Genomic DNA, 27,684 nt, shown 5'->3' with positions numbered 1-27,684 from the left:
TTATTGTGGAGGTTAGTGAAGCTCGGTGGAGCTCGTGTATTTTGTATCGACGGGAGTATTTGTATTTTCCAGTGCGCCCGTTTTGTGCCCTGGAGTGTGTTTGACGCATTTCTGCGTAAACCTGTATTTTGCGGATTAAAGCCTGTTATTCTGTGATTTACCCTCCTGCGCCTGAATCCTTCAACACCACCTCATCACAAGAGCACAGCACAGACAGTACTATATGTTCATGGTATCAGAGAATGAGTCTTAAATGATACTTTATTCACCACAGACCAGGGGTGGGCAAACCTTTTGGCTCAAGGCCCACATTGGGATTTCGAAATTCAACGGAGGGCCACACAGATTTTTTGGGACAGATGTGTTTGCCAAAATCAATTTGCTGCCCAGAAAAAGTGCAGTTATTTTAAAATATATACAGTGGGGAGAACAAGTATTTGATACACTGCCGATTTTGCAGGTTTTCCTACTTACAAAGCATGTAGAGGTCTGTAATTTTTATAATAGGTACACTTCAACTGTGAGAGACGGAATCTAAAACAAAAATCTAGAAAATCACATTGTATGATTTTTAAATAATTAATTTGCATTTTATTGCATGACATAAGTATTTGATCACCTACCAACCAGTAAGAATTCCGGCTCTCACAGACCTGTTCGTTTTTCTTTAAGAAGCCCTCCTGTTCTCCACTCATTACCTGTATTAACTGCACCTGTTTGAACTCGTTACCTGTATAAAAGACACCTGTCCACACACTCAATCAAACAGACTCCAACCTCTCCACAATGGCCAAGACCAGAGAGCTGTGTAAGGACATCAGGGGTAAAATTGTAGACCTGCACAAGGCTGGGATGGGCTACAGGACAATAGGCAAGCAGCTCGGTGAGAAGGCAACAACTGTTGGCGCAATCATTAGAAAATGGAAGAAGTTCAAGATGACGGTCAATCACCCTCGGTCTGGGGCTCCATGCAAGATCTCACCTCGTGGGGCATCAATGATCATGAGGAAGGTGAGGGATCAGCCCAGAACTACACGGCAGGACCTGGTCAATGACCTGAAGAGAGCTGGGACCACATTCTCAAAGAAAACCAATAGTAACACACTACGCCGTCATGGATTAAAATCCTGCAGCGCACGCAAGGTCCCCCTGCTCAAGCCAGCGCATGTCCAGGCCCGTCTGAAGTTTACCAATGACCATCTGGATGATCCAGAGGAGGAATGGGAGAAGGTCATGTGGTCTGATGAGACAAAAATAGAGCTTTTTGGTCTAAACTCCACTCGCCGTGTTTGGAGGAAGAAGAAGGATGAGTACAACCCCAAGAACACCATCCCAACCGTGAAGCATGGAGGTGGAAACATCATTATTTGGGGATGCCGACTGCACCGTATTGAGGGGAGGATGGATGGGGCCATGTATCGCGAGATCTTGGCCAACAACCTCCTTCCCTCAGTAAGAGCATTGAAGATGGGCCGTGGCTGGGTCTTCCAGCATGACAACGACCCGAAACACACAGCCAGGGCAACTAAGGAGTGGCTCCGTAAGAAGCATCTCAAGGTCCTGGAGTGGCCTAGCCAGTCTCCAGACCTGAACCCAATAGAAAATCTTTGGAGGGAGCTGAAAGTCCGTATTGCCCAGCGACAGCCCCGAAACCTGAAGGATCTGGAGAAGGTCTGTATGGAGGAGTGGGCCAAAATCCCTGCTGCAGTGTGTGCAAACCTGGTCAAGACCTACAGGAAACGTATGATCTCTGTAATTGCAAACAAAGGTTTCTGTACCAAATATTAAGTTCTGCTTTTCTGATGTATCAAATACTTATGTCATGCAATAAAATGCAAATTAATTACTTAAAAATCATACAATGTGATTTTCTGGATTTTTGTTTTACATTCCGTCTCTCACAGTTGAAGTGTACCTATGATAAAAATTACAGACCTCTACATGCTTTGTAAGTAGGAAAACCTGCAAAATCGGCAGTGTATCAAATACTTGTTCTCCCCACTGTAGGTCCATTATAATTTCTACATACTTTGTATTTTTTTACTATTATGTTTTTTTACTGAAACCTCCTGCGGCTCGCGGGCCGGATTTGCCCATGACCAGGACACTAAGTGAACCACACAAGGAATAGGGTGCCATTCCCTTCTAGGTGTAATCAAGGTTTTCACTACATTCGGTTCATCAATCGGGTCGAGTCAGATCAGTGATTAGGCTAGCTCAAGGAAGGGAGGAAAGGAGGATGCTTCCTGCATTATAATGTATATGGGGACAGGCTCATTATGATACAGGTCAAAGCGTGTGTCTGTGTTGTGATTATCATGCAGAGTCCCTCCACTCTACCCTGTCTCTGTGATTCAGAATTCAGAGCGACCTAATCTGGTTTAATGAGTCTGGTGGTGGGAATGCTAGTGAAATATTTAAGGCTGCTGGATTCCCATATGACACACACACACACACACACACACACACACACACACTCACAGATACACACACACACAGGCTGTATTTCTATCTACATTGACATTTTAGTCATTTAGCAGACGTTCTTATCCAGAGCGACTTACAGTTAGTGAGTGCATACATATTTTTTTTCTTCATACTGGCCCCCCGTGGGAAACGAACCCACAACCCTGGTGTTGTTGATTTAAACTGGGGCCGAGGTCATTCAGGAGACTAGAGACGAGTGAATCACTCCTTAAAAACCAGGGCAGGTTATTCTAGCTGTATGTGTGTGTGTGTGTGTGTGTGTGTGTACCGTAGGCGTTTTTCAATGCAAATGACACTGACATCATCTGATTCCCACTGAATCAAAAAGTGTGTGAAGCTAAATCTAGTCTGCCCAAACAGCCTGTTCCCTCAGAGCAGAGCAGGTACAAGCCGTAAGCTGTACATAATCAGTAGTAGTACATTTCAAATCCATTAAAATATAATGTTTGTGAGATAAATGTTCTATCCACTGGCCAAAGCCAGCTTTCCTCTTGTTTTACGAGTTGGGAGCTAGAGCAGAGAGAGAGGAGTGTATTTCTCTTCTCTCTGATTCACCTCTCCTCCTTCTCTCCTCTCCTTTCCTCTGAGCAGTTCGAGAGTGAGAGCTGTCCTCTTTAACTGTCACCTTGAAGCCTCACTGGTCCATCCCAGATGTACGAGGACCTGCATACACAAATCAGGTTCAATTTGGCTTTCCATTTCAACCTGACTGACAGTAATTCACTTAGCCAATGTGGTCTAATTAAATCAACCATAATATTGTCATAGTAAAAGACCAGGAGGAGGAGGCAGAGAGAGAGAGAGAGAGAGAGAGAGAGAGAGAGAGAGAGAGAGAGAGAGAGAGAGAGAGAGAGAGAGAGAGAGAGAGAGAGAGAGAGAGAGAGAGAGAGAACAACAATAAGGCTGTCAACTGTAAATCGACAGCCTAATTACATAGGTATCTCCACCAGGTGCCATCCAACCCCTGATGAGAACCATATTACTTCAGCTAACCTCATTATACACACACCCACATGGAGTACCACAGTATGAGTCATAATACCCATAAAACCTAGCGGTCAAACAGGGAAATGGTTCCAATCATTTTTCCCATAAGGGATTTTAGAAATACTTAAAATAAGGGCTGTGTTTTGTGTAGGCTTAACCTGACGTGACGTTTTGATAACCGTGAAAATCTCTCTCGGACAAGGTAACTTTTATCAAAACACAGCCCTCATTTGAAGTGTTTCTAAAATCCCCTATGGGAAAAATGAATGGTGGAAAAACAATTGGAACCATTTCCCTGTTTGACCGCTAGGTTTTATGGGTATTATGACACCTCCACTGTGGGGCTCTATTACCTCGACCGTAACAGAACTGTAGGCCTATAGGTCAACCCATGTAGCACCAATGTCAATCCTCCCTTATCCACCTTCCCCTTTATTGGCATCCCATTAGTGGTGGAATGATATACTGTGTATTGTTCTGTTGTTGTACACAGCATATAGCACTGCAGAAAAACAGACACTGTCTTGAAAGCTTGGCAGCCATTTAGAAATGTGATGACGGGTAGCTTGTTTCACCTCAGGTGTCATTGGATGGCACAGCTCAGCACCAAACCCAATGACCCTGCCACACACACACACACAACCAACTGTACATCTGTATGGACGCACACACACACACACACACACCTTGTTGGAGAGAAATCCTAGAGATAACACTCCTTCACTTATCCGTTGGCTCGGCCCTAAGGCAGCATAAACATAAAGAATTCAGCTATATTTTACATCTGAAACAAAGATCTACTACACAGAGTCTTTCACATTCAAAGCCATCAAATAATTCCTGAACTTGAAATGGCAAGCATCTACATTTTGTACGGACTTTCGATAAACTAACTCCTTTTGAATGCAGAGCAAGAAAAGTGTCAATTGATTCTAGTAGCTACAGAGACCAGTTTAACCTCAACAATCCCAATCTCTCATTCCATTTGTTTTTCTCTATTCAATCCATCTGACTCCATGAGAGGATTTGGGAGGATTTTATCATCAAAAAACAGATTTAGAATATTACAATATTGAATATCACTCATAGAAACAGTCCAAATCAGTTGCCAACACGGATTGGAATTTCAGAATCATCATAAGCCTCGCAGGCAGAATATCCAGATCCCCCTGATCATTATAAAGCTAGGCAGTGTAGTCCATTACCTATTTAATAAATCCCTCTCAGCCTCAGCTTGTGCCCTAGCTCTGAGCTCGACCCTGGAGTCAGGCTGCTGGTGGTTAGTGAGCGGGCCAAGAGTGGGGCTGATACACCGAGTTGGATTCGTACACTAACTGGGAGGACTATAGCCAGAACTATAAACCCCCCATCTGAAATGTATAGGCCCTGTTCTGGGAGGCCTGTATGGGGCCTGGGCACAGAGTGAACAGCAAAGCCAAGCCAAGCTCTCCAGCTTTGAGGCATCAGCCCAGCCCAGCTATTACAGAGGCAGCAGAGAATGAGGAGAGGGGAGGTGTTTAAAGGGAGCCCAAGTAGCAACATTTCATATAGATCAACCCAATGGTTCATGAGAAGACATTTGTGTTACTTTGAACATAAGTCCCAGGGAGATGCAAATCTTTTTTTACAAGGGAGCTCTGTATGACCGAGAGGCATACTGTGACGAGGTGTGAAAGGAGGAGTCAGGCGCAGGAGGTAAAATTTATACACTTATACACATACTAATTAGGGGAATGAGCACCAGGTGTGTGTGATTGACAAGACATGACAAGTGGAGTGATGAGAATGGGATTGGCAGTAGCTAGTACTCCGGTGACGACGAACGCCGAAGCCTGCCCGAACCAGGAGGGTGGGCAGCCTCGGCGGAAGTCGTGACACATACAATGGATGATACAGGACACTGCAGGTATAAATCAAAGCATGCTGGTATATATCAAACTTTTACAGTCACAAAGGCAACGAGGATGATGTTGCAGCTGAGAGTTTGCTTACAAACTACACTACTACAACACTGCAGTAGGGTCTGAAAGCTGTTCAAAGCTGTGTTTTCTACACTATATACAGTGGGGAGAACAAGTATTTGATACACTTCCGATTTTGCAGGTTTTCCTACTTACAAAGCATGTAGAGGTCTGTACTTTTTATCATAGGTACACTTCAACTGTGAGAGACGGAATCTAAAACAAAAATTCAGAAAATCACATTGTATGATTAAGTAATTAATTTGCATTTTATTGCATGACATAAGTATTTGATACATCAGAAAAGCAGAACTTAATATTTGGTACAGAAACCTTTGTTTGCAATTACAGAGATCATACGTTTCCTGTAGGTCTTGACCAGGTTTGCACACACTGCAGCAGGGATTTTGGCCCACTCCTCCATACAGACCTTCTCTAGATCCTTCAGGTTTCGGGGCTGTCGCTGGGCAATACGGACTTTCAGCTCCCTCCAAAGATTTTCTATTGGGTTCAGGTCTGGAGACTGGCTAGGCCACTCCAGGACCTTGAGATGCTTCTTACGGAGTCACTCCTTAGTTGCCCTGGCTGTGTGTTTCGGGTCGTTGTCATGCTGGAAGACCCAGCCACGACCCATCTTCAATGCTCTTACTGAGGGAAGGAGGTTGTTGGCCAAGATCTCGCGATACATGGCCCCATCCATCCTCCCCTCAATACGGTGCAGTCGTCCTGTCCCCTTTGCAGAAAAGCATCCCCAAAGAATGATGTTTCCAACTCCTTCACAGTTGGGATGGTGTTCTTGGGGTTGTACTCATCCTCCTTCCTCCAAACACGGCGAGTGGCGTTTAGACCAAAAAGCTCTATTTTTGTCTCATCAGACCACATGACGACCTCCCATTCCTCCTCTGGATCATCCAGATGGTCATTGGCAAACTTCAGACGGGCCTGGACATGCGCTGGCTTGAGCAGGGGGACCTTGCGTGCGCTGCAGGATTTTAATCCATGACGGCGTAGTGTGTTACTAATGGTTTTCTTTGAGGCTGTGGTCCCAGCTCTCTTCAGGTCATTGACCAGGTCCTGCCGTGTAGTTCTGGGCTGATCCCTCACCTTCCTCATGATCATTGATGCCCCACGAGATGAGATCTTGCATGGAGCCCCAGACCGAAGGTGATTGACCGTCATCTTGAACTTCTTCCATTTTCGAATAATTGCGCCAACAGTTGTTGCCTTCTCACCAAGCTGCTTGCCTATTGTCCTGTAGCCCATCCCAGCCTTGTGCAGGTCTACAATTTTACCCCTGATGTCCTTACACAGCTCTCTGGTCTTGGCCATTGTGGAGAGGTTGGAGTCTGTTTGATTGAGTGTGTGGACAGGTGTCTTTTATACAGGTAATGAGTTCAAACAGGTGCAGTTAATACAGGTAATGAGTGGAGAACAGGAGGGCTTCTTAAAGAAAAACGAACAGGTCTGTGAGAGCCGGAATTCTTACTGGTTGGTAGGTGATCAAATACTTATGTCATGCAATAAAATGCTAATTAATTACTTAAAAATCATACAATGTGATTTTCTGGATGTTTGTTTTAGATTCCGTCTCTCACAGTTTAAGTGTACCTATGATAAAAATTACAGACCTCTACATGCTTTGTAAGTAGGAAAAGCTGCAAAATCAGCAGTGTATCAAATACTTGTTCTCCCCACTGTATATATAAAAGTATGTGGACACCCCTTCAAATTAGTGGATTTCGCTATTCCAGGCACACCTGTTGCTGACAAGTGCAAACGTCTAGGAGCAAAAACAGCTCAGCCGCAAAGTGGTAGGCCACACAAGCTCACAGAACGGGGCCGCAGAGTGCTGAAGCTACTGAGTTCCAAACTGCCTCTGGAAGCAACATCAGCACAATAACTGTTCGTCGGGAGCTTCATGAAATGGGTTTCCACGGCCGAACAGCCGCACACAAGTTTAATATCACCATATGCAATGCCAAGCGTCAGCTGGAGTGGACTCTGGAGCAGTAGAAACGCGTTCTCTGGAGTGATGAATCACGCTTCACCATCTGGCAGTCCGACGGACAAATCTGGGTTTGGCGGATGCCAGGAAAATGCTCCTAACCCAATGCATAGTGCCAACTGTACAGTTTGGTGGAGGAGGAATAATGGTCTGGGGCTGTTTTCATGGTTCGGGCTAGGCCCCTTAGTTCCAGTGAAGGGAAATCTTAACGCTCCAGCATACACTGACATTCTAGACGATTCTGTGCTTCCAACTTTGTGGCACCAGTTTGGAAAAGGCCCTTTCCTGTTTAAGCATGACAATACCCCTGTGCACAAAGCGAGGTCCATACAGAAATGGTTTGTCGAGATCGGTGTGGAAGAATTTGACTGGCCTGCACAGAGCCCTGACCTCAACCCCATCGAACACCTTTGGGATGAATTGGAACGCCAATTGCGAGCCAGGCCTAATCGCCCAACATCAGTGCCCGACCTCACTAATGCTCATGGCTGAATGGAAACGAGCAGGTGTCCACATACTTTTGGTAATGTTGTGTATAAACCCCACCCCGGTAAAGAACAGAGGACAGCATGAACACTCAACACTGAGGATATGCACTGTACACAGAGCCAGGCGGGAATTTGAGGGAATTATTGGAAGTAGAACAATTTGGGAACGCGAGAGAGGAGAGCCAGAGATCCATGGGGAGGGTAACTCTTGACACGGTTTTATCTGGCCAAGAGGACTTTGTTAGGATCAGCTGTTGTTTGGCACTGGGCCTCCTAAACTAACCCCTCTCTGACCAGCAGGACATGATGTACTGGAATCACACACAGTCACACAAACACACGAGAGACAAGGTCAGGAAACACGAGGGATGGAATAGAAAGACAACTGTGTGGATGGAACTGGAGGAGAATGTAGCTGCAAGCTAATGTTTATGTCAGTCTTCTAGATTATATGACTGATTAACAAACAATGGCATTGAGATTCACAGAGATGATCTGTCTTTTGTTTGGCCTAACACACACACACACACACAGGCAGGCACACACACACCTCTGTGTTTTGTGTATGCCCCTGGATAACCTGGACAACCCGTGAGCATATGCCTGATGACCTCTTCCCTCACTTCACCGCAGGAGAGACGGGCACACACACACACCGCCTGCTATGTGTTGCCATACAAGGACTGTGGGACTCTCATACTCCTTTCACATAGGATTTATGGTATGTTGCTTGTCAAAAACAATTGGGCAAAGTTTATATGATCCTTTTCAAATAGCCCAATTTTACATCTTTCTTGTCGGCCTTCACCTTTTATATAGCCATTGCTTTACCCAGCAAGGGGCAAGAGACATTCAACTTTGACCCGGTTGTTTTGCAACCATTGTCATGGTAACCGGACGAGACAGCAGCATGTCCTAAATTCCTCGGTTTAAATTAATTAATTCTTCACATTCTCAACAGTAAGTTAGCAGCTCGCCATACTTGTAAATAATTACCTTGTAATGTGTTAATTTTCCTGTTATGGTGAATAAAAGGTTGGCTACAGTTAAATGCAAAACGTTGTCAGATATGTTCTGGTAATTATATGAGCTGGATAGCCAGTTAGGTATGCAATGAACCAAAACACTGTCCAGAAAGTTGTTTTTAGTTGCCTGGCTTGTTAGATTGACATATCCTAAATACATTTTAAAATTTATGGTTTTTTGGGTGAAAAAAATGTAGTATGTAATGTTGCTATTGAAACCAGGCTGCTGTGATGTCATGACATTTATGTGTTTATATTCTTTCATTATGACAAGGACAAGTTTGATGTCAGAAAACAACAATGAAATGTTCATGATTTAAAGCGTGGCAAAGCATACACCATCAAATAAATCCATTATTGACTTCTTTATGCAGGTCCTAAGAAACATTATAAGACCAATACAATTTATTTTCAAAATAATAGAATAGCATATTTTGAGTTTGTGACTGGTTTGTGCAGCCTATAGGCTACATGGCTGCGCCATGCAGATGAAAATCAGCTCTTATTTTGTTCATTAACACAGACAAGACACACCTGGATGAACTTTTCTCCTTTCAAACTCCCCACCAGTTATTTTGTCTGAAGACAGATAAACTACCAAACGCTAGGAGGCTAAGTTAGAAACGGTTGCTTTTGACCCATCACGTATTAGCTAAATATAAGGGCCTTTAAATATTTACTTGTCAAAGTCAAGAAAAACATGATGAAGTGGCAGTGTGCGTTCCCCCAGGCTAAATGCCTAAGCATTTCTGTGATGATAGACAAGAACAGGTCAAGGATATCACCACATACATTTAAATGGAGAGGGGGAAAAATGCATTAAAAGCATTTCTGTGAAGCTTTGTGACTGACAAGTTTGATGTCGGACAACAAAAGAATGTTCATGATTTAATACGTGCCAAAGCGGGTAAGATGAAAGGTGACGTTTTTACTGAGGGGTTGGCGGGACTTTTAAATACATTACCACAATCATGACTAGGTCGGTTGGCGGGACTTTTAAATACATTACCACAATCATGACTAGGTCGGTTGGCGGGACTTTTAAATACATTACCACAATCATGACTAGGTCGGTTGGCGGGACTTTTAAGTACATTACCACAATCATGACTAGGTCGGTTGGCGGGACTTTTAAATACATTACCACAATCATGACTAGGTCGGTTGGCGGAAATACAAGTACAGGCTTTGTTGTCATCAATACCTTTCAGATATAAAGAAAAGGCAGCAAGAAGTTGGCAGCATGGTAAAGTTGACGGTAAAACATATTGGTTTGAAAGGGGTATTACAGGGGGCTGAGAAGACAGACAGACAGACAGGCAGGCGGTAAACAGTATGCTCCGCCTCTCCCTTCCTCTCTCACCAGTCAGCCCCAGATTTAAACAGCTACTCCTAAACCAGCTAATTTCACTCCCAACGACCACATCAATATATTTTATTAGCAGACATAATACGGCATGGCATAGGATCTCTCCTCTTATTCACATCAGTAATTCCACCATTTGGACAGTTATTGTGTTGAGGGTGATGGGGGAAAACAGAGAAGTAGAGATGTGTGAATATACGAACACACACGGCCATTGTAAAGGCTCTCAGGAGGTGATTTTATGCGTCACAGCTGATTACTATGACACTTACAGACAGCTGAGCAGCCAATTACTTTTCAATTGATGCTATCTGACCAGAGTCATTAAGAAGGTTACAGAATAGCTGAGAGTATGAACATTTGAACCTAAAATTCCTGTTTATGCACTTTGTGGGGGGGGGGGGTTCTCCTTAGGTTACAGTAGGCTAGGTACGTTTTTTTCTGACCAGAATCACTAAGAGCCAACAGATAAATAAATAGACATTTTCCAAAATAAAGTAATTCAAAGTTGGGAGTGATTGAGGGAGAAACTCTTAGGAAAGGGTGGAGGATATTTGGATGTGAATCATCACGTACAGTAATCCAAACAGATGCTTCTCTTCGTAATACCTTAAATATGACTGAAGCTTAGCTGCAGTGTGTGTGTGTGTGAGTGTGTGTGTGTTTAGCCGTTGAGCTCTATCACCCTGTTGAAACAGTGGTGTTAATTACAGTTGATCCCTGGGTCTCAGAGGAAGAGGGAGGGGTGATAGAGCATCCAGTTTCAGATGAGAAAAGCCCAAGCCACTCCACTGCTGAACACCATGGTCTGTCCTTCTGGGAAACTTTCATTTCCACTTTCCACAGACAAATCTGATGCTTGGATAAAGCAGTCACACAATCGCATCCACAATGACACACTCTTCGTATTAAAGCCTATTTCCGCGCAGTATCAGTAGCCAGCTAGAGCAAATTCAGTTTGAAAGTACACAGTTGAAGAATATAGCGTGACTTGGACTGCAGTAAACAGTCTATGTGTAAAGCACCAACAGTCTTGTCTGTAGTGGATCTGTGTCCAGTGCTGTCGGATTTCACAATGACTGTTTATACTGACCTCAGGGGACTATCAGTTTGTCCTGTCCTGTGGCGCGGCTCCAGACAAGCATGACAGACAGGACAAATGGATATCAAATCATGCTTTTAAAGCTTGGTTGGTGACATGAAGAAAAACTGAACACAGAGAGGGGGGGGGGGGGGCACGACACAGAACAGCTGCAGTTACCATGACACCGTTCTCACATGGATAGGAAGTAGATTAGTCTGTGTCCTGCGGCCTGTGGGCTTGACTTCCTGTGGATCAGAGGGAGGGCCTCTTATCTAGGGAGGGGCAGTAAATCACTGGCTAACCACAGACCACAAAACCCTATGTCAGCCACAACAAAACACAGACTGCATATCTCTGCAATGATGGTAGGCCATCATTGTAAATAATACTTTGTTCTTAACTGACTTGCCTAGTTAAATAACGGTTAAATAAAAAATAAAAAATATCAGTAGCCCGACGACTCACACTAAATGATTCTACTGCTGCTCTGTTGTCCGCCACATACTTTAGTCTGAGACTGCCATCATTGAAGTAATTTGTGGTGATGTCAAAATGAGGGGTGTTGTACAAAACAAAGTCATCAGCGATTGGATTGTCTCTAATCAATCAGAGTAAAAAAGCCAATGACGAATTTTCTAACTGTCGCTTTACCCACATGTGTTCTGGCTCTGGCCCAACCCATTGGTTTCTGGACCAATCAGCTGGCCCTGAACGGGTTGGCATTCGGTGAAGGGTTGGGGAGGTACTCAGATCCAGACTCATTGCAGAGAAGAAACTAACGTCCGTGGGCGTGGCGTAGTGTTTGGCCGGAGCAAGGAGTCTGGGTAGCCAGGCAAGTACAGTCGTGGTCAAAAGTTTTGAGAATGACACATATACTAATTTTCACAAAGTCTGCTGCCTCAGTTTTGATGATGGCAATTTGCATATACTCCAGAATGTCATGAAGAGTGATCAGATGAATTGCAAAGTCCCTCTTTGCCATGAAAATGAACTTAATCCCCAAAAAACTGTTCCACTGCATTTCAGCCCTGCCACAAAAGGACCAGCTGCCATCATGTCAGTGATTCTCTCGTTACCACAGGTGAGAGTGTTGACGAGGACAAGGCTGGAGATCACGCTGTCATGCTGATTGAGTTAGAATAACAGACTGGAAGCTTTAAAAGGAGGGTGGTGCTTGAAATCATTGTTCTTCCTCTGTTAACCATGGTTACCTGCAAGGAAACACGTGCCGTCATCATTGCTTTGCACAAAAAGGGCTTCACAGGCAAGGATATTGCTGCTAGTAAGATTGAACCTAAATCAACCATTTATCGGATCATCAAGAACTTCAAGGTGAGAGGTTCAATTGTTGTGAAGAAGGCGTCAGGGCGCCCAAGAAAGTCCAGCAAGTTGCGGGATCGGGGCACCGCCAGTGCAGAGCTTGCTCAGGAATGGCAGCAGGCAGGTGTGAGTGCATCTGCACGCACAGTGAGGCAAATACTTTTGGAGGATGGCCTGGTGTCAAGAAGGGCAGCACAGAAGCCACTTCTCTCCAGGAAAAACATCAGGGACAAACTGATATTCTGCAAAAGGTACAGGGATTGGACTGCTGAAGACTGGGGTAAAGTCATTTTCTCTGATGAATCCCCTTTCCGATTGTTTGGGGCATCCAGAAAACACCTTGTCCGGAGAAGACAAGGTGAGCGCTACCATCAGTCCTGTGTCATGCCAACAGTAAAGCAACCTGAGACCATTCATGTGTGGGGTTGCTTCTCAGCCAAGGGAGTGGGCTCACTCACAATTTTGCCTAAGAGCACAGCCTGAATAAAGAATGGTACCAACACATCCTCCGAGAGCAACTTCTCCCAACCATCCAAGAACAGTTTGGTGACGACCAATGCCTTTTCCAGCATGATGGAGCACCTTGCCATAAGGCAAAAGTGATAACTAAGTGGCTCGGGGAACAAAACATCGACATTTTGGGTCCATGGCCAGGAAACTCCCCTGACCTTAATCCCATTGAGAACTTGTGGTCTATCCTCAAGAGGCGGGTGGACAAACAAAAACCCACAAATTCTGACAAACTCCAAGCATTGATTATGCAAGAATGGGCTGCCATCAGTCAGGATGTGGCCCAGAAGTTAATTGACAGCATGCCAGGGCGGATTGCAGAGGTCTTGAAAAAGAAGGGGCAACACTGCAAATATTGACTTTTTGCATAAACTTAATGTAATTGTCAATAAAAGCATTTGACACTTATGGAATGCTTGTAATTAAACTTCCGTATACCATAGTAACATCTGACATAAATATCTCATAACACTGAAGCAGCGAACTTTGTGAAGACCAAAACTTTTGACCACGACTGTATGTCAGACCACAACACAAAACAGAGGGGCTAACTGACCACAGGCCTGTAATATCAGCCACAACACAGAGGGACCTGACTGCCCAATACAGAGATCTAGGCCTACTCATACACATTCAACCTGCTAGACCTTCAGAGCTTTACCAAAATAGGCTGTCAATCAAATATGGACCTCAAAGCCAGTTCCACTGCATTTCCCCCCTCATTCTTCCCCTCTAATCAGGGACTGATTTAGACCTGGGACACCAGGTGGGTGCGATTAACTATCAGGTAGAACGGAAAACCAGCAGTAGTCCGGACCGCATAGGTTAGGATTTGAATACCCCTTCAACCAACTGGCTTTTCAGCCACAGTGAGTCTGCTGAGTGGGTCAACATCTGTCTCCTAGTACCAGTCTAACCCAAAGAGGTTGTCAGAGTTGATCTAATTAAAAAGAACCAGAGGACATAATGTCCATGAAAACTAAAGTGAATATAACTCCTCCATCTCTATATGTTCTCCATTTGCCTGTCCCTCCCATGAGACATTATGCTTCCACGTCTGCTGTTTGTCATCTCAAAAGATGACAGTTTTTCTAGGCATATCTATTACCTATATTATGACGCATTACACTATTATTATAACGATATGATATCATAATAACAGGCCATCATATAATGGCACCATTATTATGACCTAATACCATATTAATGGCCTGATCCCTTTGCCTTATGTCTTTGTGTGAGCGTGTGTGTGTTTGTCCTGAGTGGGAGAAAAACTGCCCTACAGCCACAGTGAGGTTCTCATGAGACGCTACACAAGGTCAGGTCTCCACCATTCCTCCAGACTCCTACTTTGAAGCCCCTCCTAATCTAATAGAGCCACAACTGGGAATTAGGATTCATTCTATTTTTCAGTTACCACTTACACCAGAGAATTTCTTTATTGACAAGGATTAGAGTTGGATGATGAATTGGGCTAATGATCCGATCCCCATGTTGCTTTTGGTGCAGTGAGGTCATTATCAAGTGTTTTTGAGCAGTGTTCCATCCTCCCAATGCCGCAGACTGAGCGGAGAGGTAAAATAGTCTGCTCCTCTCTGCAGTAACACCACCAGACAAATCAATGCAGAGCTCTACCTGCTGTGTACCACGGAAACATATCCGATGAAACAACTAGACCTACATCAAAAAAACAGTCAAATAGCAAAGACTTCATCCTGAGATAACACGATGAAACAAACGGCATCAAAACACTCCAACAGCAAAGTGTTCACCTTCAGTTCACTTCCTTGTCTGTAGTCATGGGACCTTGAAACAGATCATACCTCTGGCAGTCATGCTCGTCTACTGGAACACATGATCAACGCAGCAGCCTCGTGTGATCATGGAGGATCAACGCTCGCAGCTGAACCAACAGGTCGGTAAGGTCTGGTTCTCCACAACAACTAAGGATTCAAACATTATCCTGTATTTGTTCACTAGCCGATGACCTTCTGTTTGTGTAGATAAGAGATCAAGGTACCCAAGTGTTTTCTGATCATCGCTCCTTAGAAATGAAAGTGTCTGTCGTCACAGAGAGATTACAGGGAGAATGATGGGTGGAGTGGATCAAAGTGAATTAGAGGATATCATTCCCTTCTTAAAAGAACACAAAGCTATATTCTATAAAACACTGTATGAGAATCCAGCTAAACACTTTAATTTCCAATAATAGGTTGCCGGGCAGACTCGAGACTCGCATGCTTTCCACATCACCAAACAAAACAAATGTTATGCTTTTAATAACACTATTAGCATTAGCAATGGCATAGTGTATCTGTTTCCACATGGAGCTACAATAGGTTAACCTAAACCGGAGTCCCTGAGGCCAATCCTCCTCTGAGTACGGAGTGTAACATGTATCTGGCGCTGGCTCCCATCCCTCCCTGTCTGGTCACTAGTAAGTAAACAAGACTTTGGCTGCGTTTACACAGGCAGCCCAATTCTGATCTTTTTTTTCCACAAATTGGTATTTTGACCAATCAGATCAGCTGCAGAAAAAAATCTGATGAGAAAAGATCTGGTCAAAAGACCAATTAGTGGAAAGAAAAGCTGAATTGGGCTGCCTGTGTCAACACAGCCTTAGTGTCCTAACGAACAGCACTACTCAGGACATTACGGGTGCAGTGAGGACAGTGCAGAGGGAACACGTCAATGAAATTGGACAAGAATATGTGATTGGAAGGTAGCTAGGTGAACAGACTAAAATATTGAGCAAAGTATGGAAACACACACCCACGCCGGTAGGCGCGCGCACAGACAGACACACACACACACACACCATTACGCCTGCTATTCAGACACAGCAGGGAAGGCCATTCTAAAGAGCATTGCAGAGGAAAGAACAGAGCAGTGAGGAAAGGCTTTCACTAAATAAAGTTACTGCCTGTGGAGAGACTGTCAGTCTCTCACTCTCTTCTTCTTCTTCTTCCTCCTCCTCCTCCTCCTCTCTCTCGCTCTCTAACCAACTGTACGCATTAATGCAGTGGCAGACCTGGGGAGCCCCTCACATCTTCAACAGTCTTGGCACGTGCACACTTAACACACACACACACACACACACACACACACACACACACTACTGATTCCCATAGTCTGATTAATCACGTTGGGGACAATTGGAACTGCGACCAATGCGCTCTCCCTCTATTGGGCCATCTGTCAGCATCTGAAATATCACTGACCTGATTTACCACTAACCTCCCATTCCTAGCCAGGGTTCAGTGCAAAGCCTGAGTGTGTTCAATCCAATCGAAACGTTACTTATTGACAATGCATTTTTAGTACAACTTAATGCATATCTCGTTGTACTTTATTTATTATACACATGCCATGAATACACAATTCCAAAATACTAATACAGACTGCAATACACACACACATTTACTTGAAGCGGGACACAGACACATCTTACAGCAGGAGACTGCAGAGGGAGGCGTGTGCTCTCCTCTGTACCCAGGCCCGATGCAGAAACACAGGCAAGCCCACTTGATTCATGCCTGGCGCCCATAGGGCTAAGTCGTGCCTGGCGCCCAGGGCCCATAGGGCTCTTGTCAAAGTAGTGCACTACATAGGGAATAGGGTGCCATTTGGGACGTACCGTACAATGTGCTTCTACATCTTCATTACTTGCTCTTTGGGGTTTTAGGCTGGGTATCTGTATAAGCACTTGCTGACAACTGCCGATGTAAAAATGGCTTTATAAAATAAGATTGATTGATAGACAAACAGCCTTTTCACAGCTTATTGTTAGCAGAAAATTATACTCGTATTCACAGCAGGTGGTTTCATTCATTAGTGGCTTGTGGCGTGGAACCAGAGGCGTGTTGTGTTTAGGGAGGAAGTGGAAGAGCAATAGGACAGTGTTGCTGAAAAGCCATAGAGTTTAGAGTGTCTCTAGTGAATCACACCACAGCCTTGACAGGGGGCTGTCATCACCTGCTGGTGTCAAAACAATCAGCAGTAGAAACGTTACAGACCATTCTTACTCTCGTCTCCCGCTGTTGAGAGCCAGCTAGAGCGAGAGTGAGTGAGAGCGAAGTGGAGCTCAGTTGGTAGAGCGTGGCATTTGCAACGCCAGGGTTGTGGGTTCGATTCCCACGGGGGGCCCAGTGTGATTTTAGTGTCAGCTAAATGACTAACAAAAAAAACAAAAAAAAGACAGGAAGCTTTTCATCAGTGTAGCAGCTCCACCCAGCCAGCGACCCACTTATAGATCTGTCTTTACTTCAACCACAGCTCACATGATCTCAGAGGTGGAAATTAGTGTGGACACAAACGTACACACACTGCTGACAGATGTCCAGGAAAAGTTGAGTGGCTCTTGTATCCCGGTGGAAACACCTGCATCTCCTCCTGACAGCTAGCAGCCTATTCCCAGCTCTTATCCTATTAACAAAGCTCTCGCTCTCACTAACTCACTCACACCGCTTCTCTCTCTCTATCCATCCATGTCTCCCTCTCTCTCAGACCAGCAGATCTCTTTTTTGATACTCTCTCTCGTTTTCTCACTCTCTCGTTCTACATCTCTCGCTCCGCTCACCTCCGTCAGATTGCTCTATTTAGCCTGACACACAGAAACCTCTCTCGACATCATTCCAATGCAGCACCATTCTCAAATTGAAACTCCAATCCTTAGGGTGCATCTAGACATACACCACAGCTTGTTTCATTAACACAGCCTATTGAGAATTCCACTATGGAGAGTGCTGCAGTAAAGCCGAGACCGCTAGCTATGTCACTTCTCCTTAATGTTGCTTCGTGGCCTCGTCTGTAGGCTCCACACACACACAGGCACCACAAACAGGCCTAAGCCCCAAAACCTGATCTGAGTTAAAGAGGCGGGGCTAGAGCCTCCACCTCTCATCCTCCTCCAATGAGAGAGCAGTATTCACCAGTGGGCGTGGAGAACAAAGGGAGCAGGCCATGTTTCTCTAACTGTTTATTTTGTGGTATTCCCCAAGCACTCCCCCAGCTGCCAAACTAAGCTAGAGGAGAGGACTGCAGCACACACACACACACAAACAGACAGACAGACACACACACACACACAGCCTTGTCTGTCTACCGAGGCGGTCTGACTGGCTCTCTTTGCCTACGCATCCCCCACCTACTCTCCAAGTGTCAGTTACAGGTCATATCCTCCAACCACTTCCCTATTCTCATTCATTCCTCCTTCCTCCTCTCTCACTTCAAGAAACCAGCGTGGGAAGCAGGGGATGGAGAGTGAAATGAATCCACACTGCATGTCTTAAACATGGCTCCTCATCCTTAGCTTTCTCTACCACTCCTGGGTTGCATCCCAAATGGCACCCTATTCCCTATAAAAAGTGTACTACTTTTGACCAGGGCCCATAGGGAATAGGGTGCCATTTGGACCGCATCCCTGTGTGAGCTACATAAATCGTCCAATGTGAGTAATATTCACATCCAAAACACCCTTATGAAGGCTACTGCAGCTAGCTGAAACGTTCTCTATATTGTGGTTAGTGGTATATCAAATCACTCGGGAGCTGCATATGCTGTGTGCAGGCTTTCATCCTTTATTCTAAGTGTATACATCTGCTCGTCCAGCAGGTCCCTCCCTCCTCGGGTCCCAAATGGCACCCTTTTCCCTATATAGTGCACTACATTTGACCAGAGTCCTATGGGCCCTGTTCACAAGTACTGTGCTACATAGGAAATAGGGGCCATTTGGGATCCAGCCATACTGTGTGCGCCAGTGCAGAAATTATTTGAAGGCTAAAGGGAGAGAGGGATAAGTGAATTAAAGATGCTAGGTGAAAACAACCTGGTCATTGATGAATGGGATCTGTAAAGTAAATGTGTGTGTGTGTGTGTGTGTGTGTGTGTGTGTGTGTGTGTGTGTGTGTGTCCTTTAGAGTGAGCCCCTCTGTGACTCCACACAGCCCAGGAATAATAAATGAGCTGTATCATTCCTCATCTCTGGCAGCATTCCACCTGCTGCTGAGGTAATACTGTAGAAGCCAGCGTGACACACAGAGGTGAGAGACACAGCCATAAGGGTGGTCATTAAAGGTTTCAACCACAACAGCAATATCCCAGTGGGCAATATTAGCTAGTTGAAGCAACGTCAGGTGCTGACGTCTTATTTGTTACATCATGACTGGGCAGGTTGGATACTGAAAGAAATGGGACGTTTTTTTTTACACCGGTATTTTTAATTACCAGAAAAAGTAAAATGTTCTCAGTGGGAGGTAGAGGACTCTGAATTATGGTATGTTTTTGTCTGGTGGGAAGTGTGGTGGAGACACTTCCATAGTCCTCAGTGGGTTTAGATCTGTCATGCGTTCAGAGTCTGAGTCAAAGGGCTTAGAGTGCATACAGGGTTACGCTACACTAGGCTAGCTGCCTGTTCTGGCTGGCCAGCCACTGTGAACTAGTGTACTTCAGGGAGCATGCACTAGGTAGGGCACTGACTCTAGGGAGTGTTTACTGAAACAGAGGAGGAAACATCAAACAGTTCTCCTTGGATTGGTTCTGTCTCCAGGTACACTTGGACAAAGGGGAACTGAGAGGAGAATCCCAGTGTATTAACGGGTGTCACGAGGACACAGGCTGGGTCGTGAACACAAACACACACACACACACACACACACACACACACACACACCCTCCAGTGGCCCACTGTCTGGGTCCCATGGGACCACCTCAACACCAGAGAGAAAGAGAGAGAGGGACATAAATCTCTGTGTCCAATCTCTCTAAACCCTCTTCTTGGATTGGCATTGGACAATCAAAGAGCATCAAGTTCCTTCCGAGATGTAGGGATGTACAAGGGCATGGAGGTCATAAGGCCTGCATAATGGCCCAATACATGGGCTGACCGGCAAGGAATTTGAGAAGAATTTCAGCAATCCTGGGCAGTGCAAATTGCAAAACAGCACACCATGCACTGCTGTCAAAACATAAACTGGACAAAATAGGCCTAATTGTTCTCAGTCCAAAATGCTGCTCTTTTTCTGTTTGAGAAAGATATCCCCATCTAAAAATGTGGCAGTGATTCAGCCAATTATATTTTTTCAGCCTACGGTCCAACTTGAGTCCGTGCCATCAGCAGCGTGCCATAATAATACTCCGCAAAGATGTGGAAGAGTGAGAGGAATCACTGACAGTGACACTAAATAATCACCCACTAATTCACAGCCGTGGTACAGTATGTATGCCCTGAGATACAAAACACACTCCAGTTAGTGAACCAATTTATAGCACATGCTATTAGCTCACTGTATGTGTCAGATGCTACTCTCCAAATGGCCATAGCAGAGAATCAGAAGAGATAGCAGTAAAGGAAAGCCAACTGAGTAGCACTGCAGGGCTTATAACATTATATACATGTGTTTCTTCAAACACTGACTTATCAACCCAAATATGAATGTGCAACAAACTCAAGCCGATTTCAGAGGTTTAATAATGTAGTGTCTCGGGTGCGAGTGCACACCTACGTACACACACAGGTACACACAGGTACACACAGGTACACACGGGTCTAGCAGCGTAGTGTCCCGAGGGAAGGAGGCGCCAACAAGTAAAGCCTGTTCAGCCTAGAGCTGTGAGTCACACTGGCTTGGCAAACTCCATCACAGACAGTAATGACTTGTTCTGAGGGAAAACGAGACCTCGAACTGTGTGTGTGTGTTCATAAGAAGGGAAGGAGGAGGAAATATTTCCAAAATACTCCAGAAGGGCAGCGGGAGAGAATGTGAAAATCTCAACTGCCGTCAAACAAAGCAGCCTGCCAGCGACAGTAAGAGAGGACAAATATAAAGTGTTTCCATAAAGCGCGGTGGCTTTGAAAATCGAACTCACTTGATGAAGCAGCGGGCTCCTTCGAACGTATATCCCTCCTCCCATCCCGTTGGTAAATCTATGCAGGAAAGAGAGGGGGGGAAGAGGGTGGAGTAATGAATAGGCTACGAGAGAACTATATTGCAACACACACAAGCGGCTCTTGAGATAGGAGCAGAGATCTGCGCGTGACCGAAAACACCGTTTCCCACGCCAGCCCCTTACGCAAAATGTATAGCCTACCGCTATGCTATCCATTAATGATATAGCCTAGTGCGGATCATAGAATAGCCTCATCGTCATGTCCATTCGTATCCGTTATTCAACCTATTGTATTGATAGGAGCCATTTAAATGTAACATTGTAAAAGGCTGTTTCCTAAGCATTCACTGTGTGAGGACCTATGCATTCCGCTCACGATTTCTTCCCTCTGTTGCAGTGGATATGGAATGGTAACAATAACATCCTTACCCGCAAGTGTAGTCATTTTCACAACAATACAAACATTTGTTGAATTCAACATTTGTAATGAGTTACGCATCAATGTTTCATGTTATCATTTTATCAACAGCTGTAGTTACAATTGTTACAAAATAACTGCCCACTGCTTCGACTACGGGCTTAATTACAGTGTAGGCTACAACCCTGGCAAGTGGCAAACAATAATGTAAAAAACTAACTTATTCGTTTACGATTGTGAATGCCTACGTGACGGAACTTTCAACAACTCTGTCGCAATGCCTAGGTGACATTAGTTGACCGCTCAACTTGGTGATCCTCGCGCAGAGGAGAGAGAGAGAGATAGACGGCTGTTGCTTGCGGCAGGGAGTCTTCGCTCAACGTTTCTCGGTGGTTTCTGAAACCCTTTAAAACCGAGACTCTTGCGGTATGTAACGAATGGAAGAGTTCGATGAGAACCGTTTTTACCTGGGGTTTTTCTGTGCCCCGTTATGACGGCCTCTCCGGTGACGGGATGCAGCCAGGTCGTACTCTTGGCTTCTTCACTGTTGGGTAAGATACGGGGAGAAGGTGAACACGCAAATAACAGACATAAACAAACACGTCGAAACAAAGCCAATACACTTCCATGTGCTGTATCCTGAGAATATTTACTTGATGAAGAATATCCTTCCGTCCGGAGTAACCCCATAACTCCAAGAAGAAGGCAGGCAGGAGAGCCAGTCAGGGTTTAGATCCGCCGCCATGTCTAGCAGAGGACGGAGACTGGAATGCGCGTATCCGTGCCTTCGGCGCGTACTCGGAAACCCTTAGCAACTGGGCGCGGGGAACCTCTGGGGGGCGGGAGCGTGCTTGCAAGGTAGAGAGGTCTCCTCCTGTTTTTACATTGTTTTCAAAACTTTTATTGAAACTAATTATATTTTGTAAGTACATACTAAGCAGCATAAACACTAGCATATATAACCATAGCCTATGATTCAGAAAAATAGCCCACCTCAGTTATTTACATGCTAAAGATGTAAAATTCAATTTCATATGGGATTGAGTAATACAGTTGAAGTCGGAATACACCTTAGCCAAATACATTTAAACTCAGTTTTTCACAATTCCTTACATTTAATCCTAGTAACAATTCCCTGTCTTAGGTCAGTTAGGATCACCACTTTATTTTAAGAATGTGAAATGTCAGAATAATAGTAGAGATAATTATTTATTTCAGCTTTTATTTCTTTCATCACATTCCCAGTGGGTCAGAAGTTTACATACACTCAATTAGTATTTGGTAGCATTGCCTTTAAATTGTTTAACTTGGGTCAAACGTTTCGGGTAGCCTTCCACAAGCTTCCCACAATAAGTTGGGTGAATTTTGGCCCATTCCTCCTGACAGAGCTGGTGTTACTGAGTCAGGTTTGTAGACCTCCTTGCTCGCAAACGCTTTTTCAGTTCTGCCCACACATTTTCTATAGGATTGAGGTCAGGGCTTTGTGATGGCCACTCCAATACCTTGACTTTGTTGTCCTTAAGCCATTTTGCCACAACTTTGGAAGTATGCTTGGGGTCATTGTCCATTTGGAAGACCCATTTGCGACCAAGCTTTAACTTCCTGGCTGATGTCTTGAGATGTTGCTTCAATATATCCACATAATTTTCCTTCCTCATGATGCCATCTATTTTGTGAAGTGCACCAGTCCCTCCTACAGTAAAGCACCCCCACAGCATGATGCTGCCACCCCCGTGCTTCACGGTTGGGATGGTGTTCTTCGGCTTGCAAGCACCTCCTTTTTCCTCCAAACATAACGATGGTCATTATGGCCAAAAAGTTCTATTTTTGTTTCATCAGACCAGAGGACATTTCTCCAAAAAGTATGATCTTTGTCCCCATGTGCAGTTGCAAACCGTAGTCTGGCTTTTTTATGGCGGTTTTGGAGCAGTGGCTTCTTCCTTGCTGAGCGGCCTTTCAGGTTATGTCGATATAGGACTCGTTTTACTGTGGATATTGTCACGATCGTTATATCCAGTAGACCAAGGCGCAGCGTTGCAGGCACACATACTCTTTATTGAGTGAAAACACGATCAAAACAAACAAAGACGGTAACGTGACAGTTCACGATGAAACTAAACCAACTAGAAACAAGAACCCACCAAAACCAAAGGAAAAACCGACAGATTAAATATGGCTCCCAATCAGAGACAACCAGGCGACAGCTGACACTCGTTGCCTCTGATTGGGAGTCACACCGGCAAACATAGAAAATAGACAACCTAGAACACCCACCAAAGAAACAGAAAACATAGAATGAACACACCCTGGCTCAACATAATGAGTCCCCGAGCCAGTGTGTGACAGTACCCCCCCCTAAAGGCGCGGACTGCGACCGCGCCTAAATACGAGCAAAAACAGGGGAGGGCTGGGTGGGCATTCCTCCTCGGCGGCGGCTCCGGCTCCGGGCTTGATCCCCACTTCCTCTCCAACCCCCCAAAGTACCCCTGGTCCTGTCTAGCCCCGCTGGCCGGAGCCGGACTGACGACACGCATCCCTGGCTTGGTGCGTGGAACAGGAACGGACCGGACCGGGCTGACGATACACACCCCTGGCTTGGTGCGTGGAGCAGGAATGAACCGGAATGGGCTGGCGACGCGCACCACAGACTTGGTGCGGAGAGCAGGAACGAGCCGGACAGGGCTGACGAAACGCACCACAGACTTGGTGCGGGGAGCAGGAACAGGCCGGACCGGGCTGGCGACGCGCACCACAGGTTTGGTGCGGGGAGAAGGAACAGGCCGGGCCGGCGACGCGCACCACAGACTTGGTGCGGAGAGCAGGAACGGACCGGACAGGGCTGACGAAACGCACCACAGACTTGGTGCGGGGAGCAGGAACAGGCCGGACCGGGCTGGCGACGCGCACCACAGGTTTGGTGCGGGGAGCAGGAACAGGCCGGGCCGGGCTGGCGACGCGCACCACAGACTTGGTGCGGAGAGCAGGAACGGGCCGGACAGGTCTGACGATACACACCCCTGGCTTGGTGCGTGGAGCAGGAATGAACCGGAATGGGCTGGCGACGCGCACCATCGATCGTTATATCCAGTAGACCAAGGCGCAGCGTTGCAGGCACACATACTCTTTATTGAGTGAAAACACGATCAAAACAAACAAAGACGGTAACGTGACAGTTCACGGTGAAACTAAACCAACTAGAAACAAGAACCCACCAAAACCAAAGGAAAAACCGACAGATTAAATATGGCTCCCAATCAGAGACAACCAGCCGACAGCTGACACTCGTTGCCTCTGATTGGGAGTCACACCGGCAAACATAGAAAATAGACAACCTAGAACACCCACCAAAGAAACAGAAAACATAGAATGAACACACCCTGGCTCAACATAATGAGTCCCCGAGCCAGGGTGTGACAGATATAGGTACTTTTGTACCTGTTTCCTCCAGCATCTTCACAAGGTCCTTTACTGTTGTTCTGGGATTGATTTGCACTTTTCGCACCAAAGTATGTTCATCTCTAGGAGACAGAACGCGTCTCCTTCCTGAGCGGTATGACGGCTGCGTGGTCCAATGGTGTTTATACTTGCGTACTATTGTTTGTACAGATGAACGTGGTACCTTCAGGCGTTTGGAAATTGCTCCCAAGGATGAACCAGAGTTGTGGAGGTCTACAATTTTTTTTCTGAGGTCTTGGCTGATTTCTTTTGATTTTCCCATGATGTCAAGCAAAGAGGCACTTAGTTTGAAGGTAGGCCTTGAAATACATCCACAGGTACACCTCCAATTGACTCTAAAGCCATGACATAATTTACTTGTGTCATGCACAAAGTAGTCCTAACCGACTTGCCAAAACTATATTTTGTTAACAAGAAATTTGTGGAGTGGTTGAAAAACGAGTTTTAATGACTCCAACCTAAGTGTATGTAAACTTCCGACTTCAACTGTATATCAATCCATACAGTATGTCCTTGTAGCCTAGGGCTACTGTATTCACCAATAGAATACTCATCACACAAGTGTGCTAAAGATTATACAGATGGTCCGTCTGTGCTGTTCCATATTATCACACATGCCATCCCAGGTCAACCTTGTACCTCACTGCATGGTTCAGCTGTCTATAAATCTTTCTCCCACCCAAACAACCCTCCCCCTCCTTACCCCTCCCCTCACCCCCTCTCTAGAGGTCAGACAGAGCAGAGGGTCCCGAGTAGATTGGATGCATGTGTGTGCGTGTGAACGGGTGCATGTATGCGAGTGTAGAAGTGCAAGTGTGTGTATGCATGAGTGGTTGTGTGTCTGCGTGTGGGTGTGTGTGGGTGTGTGTGTCATACATGAAAAGATGGTGAAAACGCAATGCAGATAGGTTAGCTAGGATGCCAACACCACGCATATGAGATTTATCCAACAAACAATAACAACATAAATGAAAACAATAACACTTCAGATACATGTCCATTGTCCAAGCCAATGCCAAACAAAGGATACCCACTTGATACCGATCTGGGGTCAGTTTGCTGTTCCACCTCCATAATGGTTAAGGTTAGGATTTGGGGAGGGTAAGCTGATGCTAGATATGTTGTCTGAGAAGGGGAACGTCTACCCACCCCTCAGGCCCCCTTCGCCTTGTGAACTCACCACTAAATCCACCCAATTAGTAATCCTTATTTCCAAGGGGCTTTAGCAGATTAGTGTGTGTGTGTGTGTGTGTGTGTGTGTCTGTGTGTGTGTGTGTGTGTGTGTGTGTGTGTGTGTGTGTGTGTGTGCCGGAGGAGACTGTTATAAGACCTTCTAGGTTGGAGTCAAAACATATCTGTTGAATAACTTGTGTGACAGCATACAGTGTAATAACTACTGTGACTTACTTAATAAAAACAAATGTTGACTACTGTTTAGCACATCAAATGAAAACAATATTTGCTTAAGTGCAGTGATTTGCATAATAAAAAATGCAAATCATCCAATTAATACATGGACTAATATTGTATGATGTAAATTGTAAATCATGTAAATAAATACATGAACTAGCTAGTTACTACAATTACATGTAAACCATGTAACTACATATATGAACTAGCTAGTTACTACAGTTACATGTAAATCATGTGACTCTCAGTGTGTTTACATTCCAGTGTAGATATGGCAGTGGGACAGGAGGATGGAATGCAATGCTGCTGGTGATTACCTTCTCCTCTCCTCTGGATATCAAAGGTAAGGAGATGTTAGACTACACCAGACACCAGAGCCATGCAGGGCTGCGGCTATATGGGGAACTGCTGTTGGGAGTGAGGGAGGGAGCCGCAAATCAAACATGATGAAAACGTTTCAAACGCAGCTCTGGTTTCTGTCATCGGTCATTAGGATGGAAATGTAGCACAGGCTGTACTGTGTGTATGTGTGTGTGTGTGTGTGTGTGTCTGTGTGCGTGTGTGTGTGTGTGTGTGTGTGTGTGTGTGTGTGTGTGTGTGACACGTGCTTATGTGCGAGAGTGCATGTGGTCTTGGATGTGGTTACTGTTTACAATATTCTGTCTGACTGTGACTCAGACACTTTCACTGTGGAGCTTTAGACCAGTTTATTTTTGTAGAGCACATCCCCTATTCTGATTATCAGCTGTTGTCAAACACAGGTGGGAGTGAAAAGCAGATTCTCTTCCTCAATAGTGTGCAGCGAATTTTACTAGATGAAAACCCGAAATGAGTATGACAACCTGGAATTAATTTTCGAAATTTCACATACTATACATTTTTATATTTTTGGTTACCCAAAAAGCCTACTATTTAGAATTCAAGTATGGTTTTTCTGATTCTGACTGTGTCTCAGTTTGGCGGGACTAAAACCACTCGTAGAACAGATAGGGCCTTTCTCCCAGACCCATTCTGACTAACTATTCAAGGACTACATCCCAAATGACAATACTCCCTATATAGTGTACTACTTTTGCCCAGAGCCCTATGGACCCTGGTCAAAAGAAGTGCACTATAAAGGGAATTGGGTGCGATTTAGGATGCAGCAAAGGTCTCCATCAAACTTCCCACTGACCTGAGGGTCTGTCTCTCCCCTCAGTCATTAAAGGGCTGTGAGGGGCTGGAAGCTCATAATGATTATTAATGAGACTGCAGCTTAGCTACGACCCCCGCCTTTTTGA

The 27,684-nt window shown here is 45.2% G+C and overlaps 1 protein-coding gene across 1 annotated transcript in view; it reads right to left on the bottom strand.

Annotated features, from left to right (window-relative positions):
• The window catches only part of LOC311116739 (pleckstrin homology domain-containing family A member 5-like), a 60,396-nt gene extending 38,080 nt beyond the window's left edge, over window positions 1-22,316 (bottom strand). The window contains exons 1-3 of the mRNA XM_084191780.1: window positions 22,192-22,316; window positions 22,006-22,082; window positions 21,100-21,157 (exon numbers count right to left, since the gene is read on the bottom strand). Of these exons, the coding sequence (XP_084047906.1) occupies window positions 21,100-21,157; window positions 22,006-22,082; window positions 22,192-22,283 (227 nt within the window). The 5' untranslated portion in view covers window positions 22,284-22,316. The remainder of the gene's footprint in view (window positions 1-21,099; window positions 21,158-22,005; window positions 22,083-22,191) is intronic.
• Window positions 22,317-27,684: the final 5,368 nt, after the last annotated feature.

Source organism: Coregonus lavaretus (assembly GCF_964263955.1).
Source record: "Coregonus lavaretus genome assembly, contig: HAP1_SCAFFOLD_701, whole genome shotgun sequence".
NCBI classification, from domain to species: Eukaryota; Metazoa; Chordata; class Actinopteri; order Salmoniformes; family Salmonidae; genus Coregonus; species Coregonus lavaretus.
The sequence above is the reverse complement of the archived record's forward strand: the minus strand, read 5'-3'. Positions and strand labels throughout refer to the sequence as shown.